The sequence below is a fragment of the Eufriesea mexicana genome, unplaced genomic scaffold (assembly GCF_001483705.2).
Source record: "Eufriesea mexicana isolate 0111107269 unplaced genomic scaffold, ASM148370v2 scaffold5561, whole genome shotgun sequence".
Classification (NCBI taxonomy): Eukaryota; Metazoa; Arthropoda; class Insecta; order Hymenoptera; family Apidae; genus Eufriesea; species Eufriesea mexicana.
Window position 1 is genome coordinate 932,215 of NW_016913558.1, and position 9,852 is coordinate 942,066.

At 30.5% G+C, this 9,852-nt stretch overlaps 2 protein-coding genes across 3 annotated transcripts in view; one reads left to right on the forward strand and one right to left on the reverse strand.

Annotated features, from left to right (window-relative positions):
* The window catches only part of ohgt (E3 ubiquitin ligase component cereblon), a 2,688-nt gene extending 2,448 nt beyond the window's left edge, over nucleotides 1-240 (forward strand). The window contains exon 8 of the mRNA XM_017906554.1: nucleotides 3-240. The gene's annotated coding sequence lies outside the window, so the exon portion shown is untranslated. The remainder of the gene's footprint in view (nucleotides 1-2) is intronic.
* A 2,079-nt stretch (nucleotides 241-2,319) lies between these two features.
* Cnot4 (CCR4-NOT transcription complex subunit 4) overlaps nucleotides 2,320-9,852 on the reverse strand; it is an 8,187-nt gene continuing 654 nt past the window's right edge. The window contains exons 2-16 of one of the 2 annotated variants that reach the window (XM_017906584.1): nucleotides 8,978-9,057; nucleotides 8,476-8,769; nucleotides 8,249-8,390; nucleotides 8,054-8,173; nucleotides 7,699-7,964; nucleotides 7,506-7,615; nucleotides 6,698-7,414; nucleotides 5,464-5,652; nucleotides 4,964-5,298; nucleotides 4,463-4,759; nucleotides 4,100-4,283; nucleotides 3,667-3,729; nucleotides 3,320-3,579; nucleotides 2,957-3,107; nucleotides 2,320-2,880 (exon numbers count right to left, since the gene is read on the reverse strand). In XM_017906584.1, coding sequence (XP_017762073.1) covers nucleotides 2,873-2,880; nucleotides 2,957-3,107; nucleotides 3,320-3,579; nucleotides 3,667-3,729; nucleotides 4,100-4,283; nucleotides 4,463-4,759; nucleotides 4,964-5,298; nucleotides 5,464-5,652; nucleotides 6,698-7,414; nucleotides 7,506-7,615; nucleotides 7,699-7,964; nucleotides 8,054-8,173; nucleotides 8,249-8,390; nucleotides 8,476-8,705 — 3,072 coding nt within the window. In that variant the 5' untranslated portion in view covers nucleotides 8,706-8,769; nucleotides 8,978-9,057 and the 3' untranslated portion in view covers nucleotides 2,320-2,872. Of the gene's footprint in view, nucleotides 2,881-2,956; nucleotides 3,108-3,319; nucleotides 3,580-3,666; nucleotides 3,730-4,015; nucleotides 4,284-4,462; nucleotides 4,760-4,963; nucleotides 5,299-5,463; nucleotides 5,653-6,697; nucleotides 7,415-7,505; nucleotides 7,616-7,698; nucleotides 7,965-8,053; nucleotides 8,174-8,248; nucleotides 8,391-8,475; nucleotides 8,770-8,977; nucleotides 9,058-9,852 lie in introns of both variants that reach the window. The other variant, XM_017906583.1, reaches the window with a different exon arrangement.

Consider the following 9,852-nt stretch of genomic DNA (forward strand, 5'->3'; position numbering starts at 1 on the left):
TCGGAAGATTCGGTGATTAGTTTAAAAAACCCGGTGCATATTTCCAATAGTTTGTTAGCGTTGTATGACCACGCGCAATTGTTTGTGCTGCTCAATTTCTGTGAGCTTTCAGTAGTGATAATATTAATTTTCCACTATCAAAGAAGACTATAAAACACACTGAAACAGTTATTTACTGTGAGCTTTCAATCGACTGAAGTACAGTATATACAAATTTCAACATCTGAGTGTATATAGAATTTAATTTTGAAGTCTCGTGTGAAACGAGTTTCATATAAAAATACGTTAATTTGTACACGATCTTATTTCATGTCTATATCAATTTAAAAAAAATGTAAATTAAATGGGTCAATCATATTTAAAAAATACATCAATTGTTATTTTTTCAAAAACAGTTTATTCTTCTCCATGTTTTTTTGTGAGTGTCTAGATAATATACAATTTGTAACTTAAATTTTTTATGTAATTAATCATTGTAGGACACCTACATCCATCTTCAATATCAATATAGTAATATAAGAATTTGTCAACATACCTTGCCTAAAAAGTTCACAAATTGGAACTTGCTGATGTGTAATAGTAACTAGGTACAAATTTTTTACGGTTTAATATTCCCACTTAATATGATGAAATAATGATAAACCGTGATGAAAAATTGAAATATTATTAATTTTTCTTATTGATGTGTAATATTTACATGTTTTCCTTTTTATATCATTATTCAAGGAATGCATGTATAATTGCAAAATGTGTTTAACATCATGTCATTTATCATTATTATACCGAACTTCAATAATTATATACAAGTTATAAACAAAGATATAATACATGTTATTGGAATATGATATTTTGTTATTTGTACATCAGAATTTAATAAATGTGAATTTAACGTCAATTACATAGTTATTTACAAATTTGATCACCTTTTATTATTTCTTATTTATTATTTAGAAAAATATATCTTTAATGTATTTAAAGAAATTATTTGTTTTAAAAATAAATAAGCATACGTGGTGCTAAAAGAAATTGTATGCAAGTATATTGAAATACATCAAATGCAAATATAGGAAAATAGGAAAATCAATTAAAATGGATATTTAAAAGGAAACAAGGATAATATGAATTAAAATACGTTTCCTCATTAATTTCTTGCGCATGTCGTATATTTCTCGATTACCTTAATTCAATTAAATTTGTTATAATTATATCTTCATCTCAATCATTCTCTTGTATATGTATCATGTTTTCTTTAATCGTGTTGAATTAGCAAATATGTTTAACAATCTGCTACAAAAATTTAATCATTCGACGATAACACTTCGTATTATAGTACTATCATTCAGACATATTTCGTTATATATCGTAATTGTTTCGTATGTATTCGAGATTCGGATACACTGACTCGTTTATATTTATCATTTTGACAGTTGCTCGTCGTTTCCTGAATCCTATGTATGTCTGAATACCATTCGATTCTTACAATTTTATTTCCTAAACCAATTCAATTTGTATACTTTTAATATGCTGCTGGCTGATTATACAAATGCGACGAAGTATCTACTATAAATTATATATTCGTCTGGCACAAGCTTTGATGACTAACTTTAAAGTACATCAAAGAATTTCTTACACTTAATTCTTTTAAAGCACCACTATTATAGCTCATCTCCCGTATATTCATCATAATCTATTTTCACATATTGCATATTCGATACTATATATTAATAAAATAAATATTTTTTTAATTTTCTTGTATTTTAAAATCAAATGAACATACGATGTTGTAGAATACATATCAAGTTAATATTGATATTGCATGGCAATATTAATTGTGAATTCAGTTTTATATAAAACTGAAGAAGCAAAAAATATAAGTTGAATGTGAATTTTAAGGTGATAATCATGACTCAAACTGCAGGAACGAATGATTTTCGATTATGATTTCAGATCTAAGATTTTTCTTGAAAAAAAAAAAAAAAACAACGATTGATTTCCTTATAATTTTTTACATTTTAGTTTTTTTTATTAGCATGTATCTATCTGCGCATTTTCACAATAATAATACATATTTATAATACATATATAACAGAAATCTTTTGTCTAGGAAATAGACAAACAGATAATATTCTGTTAAAAAATTTGTTCTAATGTTGCCAGTATATAAGCATTTTATAGTATAAATGTAATACGCCATTATATTTTAAATAAAAAGTCGCGATAAGTGTCAATTGTATTTTCTTCGGTAACATAATTCCCTATTTTAAATTTAAAAAAATTTCTTAATACAAAAGAAAATAACTGTTTATGAATTTTCGTCGTGTGAAATTTTGATTTGTGATACATGACCTTTTGAAAATGTTATTTACACAAAAAAGCATTTCTTATGTTCGCTTGAATATGGTTTACTTGGATCCGAGTAATATATACACAAAAATTTTAGTTTAGTATAATTATCATGATAAGTATCTTATTTAATGTGTTAATAATTAAATCATGATCATTGCCTTTGACACCTGTATCATCTGGATCTACATAAACTTAGTAGTAAGACTGCCAGACTTGTAAATAGTTCGAATTTACTATAGATTAAATATGAGAATATTATCGAAAACGTATATAGGAGTATATTCGTCGCATATATTCGAAAGTATTCATTAAATTATATTCCAGTATTTTGCAATACTCGTTTTTAACGATAAATACTCATCCAGTGAGAATAAAGTATCAGAATAAAATTAATTGAAAGATATAGACACGGGTCAGGAAAACGTACGTAACAGACTGTCGGGTTTTTGTATCATTGCTGACTTTCGTCTTGTCTCACATGGATGTTTTATCATACCACTTGTACACTTCGCGTATTCATATTTATTTATAGATCTGTAATACAAATATTTTGTATTTTATTATCATATTTACTAAAAATAACAATTGAAATACTGCTTATATTACTTACTTTCGATTTCCGATCCTGCAGAGATAAGTTTAGTGTGCGGCAGTGCAGTTGTGCTTGGTTGTTGATTATTCAGTTGTCCAGTATTTGCTGGTGCAGCAAAACCTGGAGGTGGTTGCATTGCCCAATGTTGAGTTGGTGCGTTCTGTTGTTCCTTATAAAATAAGAAACATTCGTTATGTAAACGTGTACCTCAGTTATTTAAATAAAATATGTTGTAATGTGTGTTTCCAATAATTCTTTCCTTAAATTATAATTTCAGAATGTTTTGACTTTGTTTTACATTTTTATAAATCAGGAAACATAACTATATAGTACGAACAAATTGTAAAACGAATTTAAAAATATTATAAACATGTTTAATACCTGTTGCGCATTATGTGAAACAGTGTGTGTAGGATGAACATGTGGAAATTGCCATGTACTAGTAGTTTGGAATGGAAGAGGCCTAGAAGAACTAACAATAGCTGGATCAATCGAAGTCCAGTCTGCAATAGGTCCAAAATTGTTCCATCCGCCTTTTTGATGTAATGCTTGATGATGAAATTGTTGTTGTTGTTGTTGATTATTAATATCACACCAATCTTTAAGCGTATACACTGCATCTCCTGCGCATTTACTAATACCTGTTTTAAATATCAATCAAATATTAAACATTAGTTGTACAAATAATATAACATATTCAATTAATAGTAGTTATTATCAAAGGGTACCTTGTGAATTCAGAAGGGGATTTCCATTTGGAAGATAGGCATTTTGTTGAGATGGTTGTGCTCCTGTAAACAGCACACTAGACGAATGACTCATGTATAATATTATATTGATTTTTTGCAAAGTCACAAGAATTCACTTTTATACTTGGATAACACTATTGCTCACCACAAATACATATTTACTGACACTAACTTACTATTTCCAATTTATACAAACAAATAAAAAATATATCTTTACTTTTTAAAGAATTACGAAATATTTATGAATATTTTGAATAGATAACTCGAGTAAACATAAAATACGTTTACAATCACCACAAACTATTGACGAAATTACGAAAATACTAACCCGAAAGAGCATTGTTCGTGGGAGCTGGTCGCGGTATACCAAGACCAAAAGAATTCATGTGATTTGGTGTAGAACCAGGGAAACCTGGTGGTGGAAGGCGACTACGTTGTCCCAAACTGGCAGCAGCCGCAGTACTCTGAGCAGGACTTTGCGTACCACTTTGTAACAAATTTTGCGGAAGACGAGACAGCAGGGAATGCGACTGTTGAAGAACTTGTAGATTCTGCAGGTGTTGAGCCTGTTGTTGTAAATGTGCTATATGGGTAACCTAAGTAACAAAATCCAAATAGTATGAAATAAAAATAAAATAATAGAACATTTAGTGTTTTTTTTGAAAAATGGTTACTAGTAAATTATTAAATTTTTTACATAGTTCTCAACAAAAAAAAAAAAAAAAAAAAAAAGAAAAAAAGAAAAACAAAGAAGAAGAAGAAATATGTGAATTACCTGTGGGAAATGTTGTTGACCAATATTTGCAATATTTTGTTGATGCTGTACCCTATTTTGTTCTTCTCGTTCTCTTTGTTGTTGTTGTTGTTGTTGCTGAAACAACCTTTGTTGTTGAATTTGCATTTCGTTTTCCATAAGTTCAGCTAGAGCTTTCTGTGTTTCATGAAAAGGATCAAAACCTAAATCATCATCAGCCTTTAGATCTGAACCAGATTCTTTATGATTCCGAACTTCCTCCAAAGTTGCATGACCATTTTGTTTTATGTATTCACAATTCTCTTGATTTTGTTGAGCCTTAGGAAATAGTTATTCTTGTTATTAACAATAATTATTAATATAGAAACAATTTAAATCCTACTTATATTCTATCAATTATATTGCTATGTTAATTTAACTAAATATCTGATTATTTTATACAATTTTAAATACTATATGAAAAGTAATTGTAAAAATTTGATATATTAATAAATTAATAATTTCATTTCATAAACTATTTACCTGTAGAGCAAGCCTTTGTTGTAATGAATTTTGTTGAAAATCTGCCATAAATTTAGATGCAGGAGAATTAACAAGCAAGCTCGATGTGAAAGTACCAGAAGGTTCTGACAAAGTAGTGTATTGTAGATTAGTGTAAACTTCTTCATCTACAAAACCTTCAGAATTAAATGTTACTCCTGGTGAACTAGAAGGACTGGATTTTTGTACATGATTTGTTTGTGCAGTTTCAGGTTGAAAACCAAAAGCTGCTTGCCAATCTTCACTGGATTGAACCATTGGTAATGAATCAGGAATAGAAGCTAAACCTGTGCTTGTCCAATTCAGGTTTGGATTTGCTGTATGTCCAAAAAAAAAATACTTGTAACATTTCTTTTACGTTTCATTTTATATAAAATATATGAGAATATAAAAAGGGAAACAGACAAATATAAGAACTTAATCAGTTTTACAAAAATCAATTTATGAAAACCACAATACTAAAGAAGATTATATGTACATGCCTGTCAAAGTAGTAGGTGGCACTGAGGTGGTAGTAGAGATTTTCTGGAAAGTATTTGAACTGAAGAAACTATTATTGTCCGTCTGAAAGATCGATCGATGATTGAATTGTATTTGAGATCCATTATGTAGTCCTGGTGGTGGCTGTTGATTGGCACCTTGTGATGAATTTGTGCTAGCTGGAGAGGAACCTAAAGATGATACGCACAAATCTCTACACTACGAGACGCGATCAAATCATTTTGGTAGTGTTCAAATGCCAGAATAAACAGCTTCTAATACTATTCCTCTCTGCCACCATTAATGAATCTCAAAAATGTATATATCTGTGTCTGGAAAATATCCTTATATTCAAACATGAAATAAAAAATTATTAAAAAAAATAAATTTTACACACACACACACACACACACACACATTTCCAGACACTTAATATAAGTGCTTGAATGATGCAACTTGCAAGAAGGATAAAGTCAAGTGTGTACAAAAACACAAAAAACAGTTACTATTTTTTTTTCAAAGAATTCTCTTTATTTTGGCATATATCTATAACTATTTAAGTTCTATACTACAGTTATGAGACAGCCATCAGACTTGCATGTCATTAATATACTATACATTGCATAGAAGTTATTGTATCATATGTTTAAGGTACAACATACAATGTTATAAGTGATAGGCACACATTTAGAATGATTTGTGATTTATTACAAATACTCTGCATGACATGTTGTAATATTAAGTTAAATGAATTAAATATTGTAACTCCTATGTATAATCTCTTATGAACTTATCATAAGTCAAGAGTATAAACTTCTTTCTATTTCTTTTGCAAATATATATTTATGGAACTTTATTAAGTTATAGAAACATTTTCAAAAAATAAATATATAAAAAATTTGTACACGTCAATATAATTAAACAAAAATATTTTATAAACAAGTACTGTTTAAAATTATTAGAGAAGAAACAAGTTTAGATTGTAAATCTTTGAACTTAAACAATAAAAAATTTGTAACTATAATCCTATAAATGTTTCATAAATTTCATTATAAACTCTAATATACATTTTTAATAATAGCAATTATAATAGAAAATTTTTTTCAATCTGTTTTTTTTCTGTTATTTACATATCATTTAACGAATATTTTATATTAAGTTTAGCTGTTTTGTATATTTATTTTAGAAGCAGAAAATCAATACATATAGAAATGATCACGAATATAAGGAACTCACCCAAAATAGCAGCACCATTGTTCTCCTCACTTGATTCTGCTAAATGTTCCGCTTGATGATTCACATTCGAATCTTCCGTACTTGAAATTGTACTAGCCGGTGTACTACCTTCACGCTGTTGATCTGTTTCACTATCCGAATGCCGACGCTCTCCATTTTGCACTATTCCATTTACTTTAAGTTCATGAGATGATTGTTGTTGTTGCTGCTGCTGTTGCTGTTGTTGTTGTTGAACTAATTTGGATCCTTTATTATTTTGTTGTTGTTGCTGTTGAGGTGGCGGCTGCTGCGGCTGTTGTTGCTGCGGTTGTGATTGTTGTTCCGATTTACACTTATTACCCAATTTTTGTAATACATCGCTATTCGATTCGGAGGAAAAATTTCTAATATCCTTCTGCCCATTAATTTGTGATTGTACATTATTTTGCGTACCAATAGAGCTAGATTCTGATCGAGAAGTTGTCCGTGTACTATGTTTTTCTTTATTTTGACAATTTTTATGCTTATTCCGCGCTGCCTGAGCTTTACTTTCACTATTACTTTTTCCTCTCCGTATATTCATATTTTCACCTTTGTTATTATTGTTCGGTTGTTGTGTTGAACCACCAGATGATACATGACTCTGCTGATTTGTTGTACCACTTCCGTTTGTCATGTTGTTTTGTTGTGATGTTGTTTGTGACGGCGGTGATAATTCTTTACAATTTGTTTGTGAACCTGTAGGCATAAAAATAAACTAATTAATAGTCTACATAGAAAGATATTGTTTTCAAACATAAATATCGATTTTGTGAAAAAAAAAACTTACTATTTGTTTGCCCAATTTGTAACGATGGCCAAGCTTCTTTGGCTTGAGAATTTGAAGTTCCATTCTCTCTAACAATACTGCCTGTCACTGATGGTGATGGTGTTGGTTTCCTATATAATAATTATTGTTTGAGTTATATTATCTTTTCTTTTTTTAAATATAATTTAATAATTTCAAATGTAAAATAAATTACCGTTGTGCAGATGCATACGACGCATGTAACGATTGCACTAGTTTACGCTCATATTCTTGATGTTTGCCCTGGTGCATCTCTTCCTTTGTAAATGATGCCTCCTGGTCCCCAAGATCATGTAAATACATACAATCTGGTTTTGGACATGGCTGATTACGCATAAAATGCGAACAATATTTTGTTGTTCCTAACGACGTTTTAATTGTTCGCCCATCCATAACAACATTATTCACAGCCTCTATAGCACGTAGTGCATCTTCTTGACGCTAATAATACATAAATTGTTAAATATAAAATGTGTTTAAAAGTAATAAAATAATATGTAGTTTTTAATGTAAAAATATGTATAGCTTACTTGATAAGTAACGTAAGCTGAAGCATTAGGACCTTGAGACCCTGCATAGGAAGTGCTTTGATTTATTACAACTTTGTGAATTTTTCCAAATTTTCCAAAATATTCATGCCGCTTTAATACCTGAAAATTCATGAATACAAAAATACAATATTTACTTCAAAATATTTTAGTTAGTTCACTTATTTCTCTACTTACATCAGCATCCGCAAGTCTCAATGGTAATCCTACTACAAATACTAGATTTTTTTGTACTACTCTCACATTTGCTAGATGTTTACGGTTTTCTGTAACCCTCTGCTTACGTTGCTGATCTTTTAATCTCTTTTCTGCTTTTAATCTAATAAAAAAAATGAATGTACAAATATATATTTATTTATGATTAGTATAGGTATAATAAATATTGTGAAATAAACATTACATACCTTGCAATTTCTTCCATACTGAGAGGTTTAAAATCAGCAGGATTTTCAGAATAGGCCTTCCGACAGGCAGGGCATAAACCATTTTCATCTGTACGAATCCTATGCCAGCAAAATCTACATATTTGATACCCACAAGTGCATGGAAAGAAATTCAAATCATCCACTTCCAATGGTTCCATACACAAAGGGCATTCTACTGCATCTTCTCCACTTTGATTCAATACTGACATTTTTGTTTCTAGTTTTTATATCACACAATATAGTAAGTTACCAAGATTTTTTTATTCGTAAATCCTGTACACAAATAGAAAATGTTTCACACAAAATATGCAACACACTTAAAACTATACACATGAAAAATATGTAAGCAATAATTATTAAAATATTTTAATTTTGGCAATGAAATTATCAACAAAATATGCACAGTAACACTGAAAATACCCAGAATATACATTTTAATAGAAAAATAATATCATTATCAATATAAATTCAATATACATACGTGCAAAGTTTTCACAATGTCTTGATACTATGTAATTGACTGTACTTGTAACTTCTTACACACTAATATCCTTGCACAATCTGAAACAAATAATGGGATGTTAAAATGTTGTACAGTAAGAATGTTATGAGTCAGACGTGTCATCGAGTACTAGCAGCCGTTTTCGTGCAATTCCACGTCAATTCGTAAGAGAAACTTCGCAACGTACGTCGTAACGAAATTTTTTATATATTTCACCGTGGATGCGTTGGAATTAACGTATACCAGAAGAAATTGGAACATAATATTCTCTCGTACAAAATAGAATAGGAAACGGTGACTGTTTAGCTGACAGATTTAACGAACAGTTGGAAAGGAAGGTCCGTTTGACAGGAGCTGTCAGACGAACGATAAACGAACAAATAACGTTTCGGATTTCAGGCAATTAGAGTAATCGCGTACGCCCTACGGTGGACGTAAAAATGTCAAGTTTGTACGTGAGGTTGAGAACGACGACGAAAAACTTGCGGTAGGGCCACCGTCTGTACTCTCCCACTCACTTTCTCTCTCTCTCTCTCACTCTTACGGTGAGACACGAACTATACGAGAGGGCGACGATCGGACGAAACAGCTGTTGGTGGCGTCGAGAGAAGCGAAGAAACGTCAGAGAGCGAGTGAGAGGTACTACGCCATAGCAGAAACCTACGTGAAAATCCGTGAAAAGTCAGCGTGGTGGGGCATGACACGTAAATTCCCCGGAGCTTCGAATACAACTATCCGCATACGCAAGGACGATGGCTCGATGTTTCGCGATACGATTTTGAAGAGGGGAAAAGGCTAGTGGCGAGCAAGAGAATGAGAAATGGAAGTAACGAAAGGAGTGGCGGAGGGAAAGA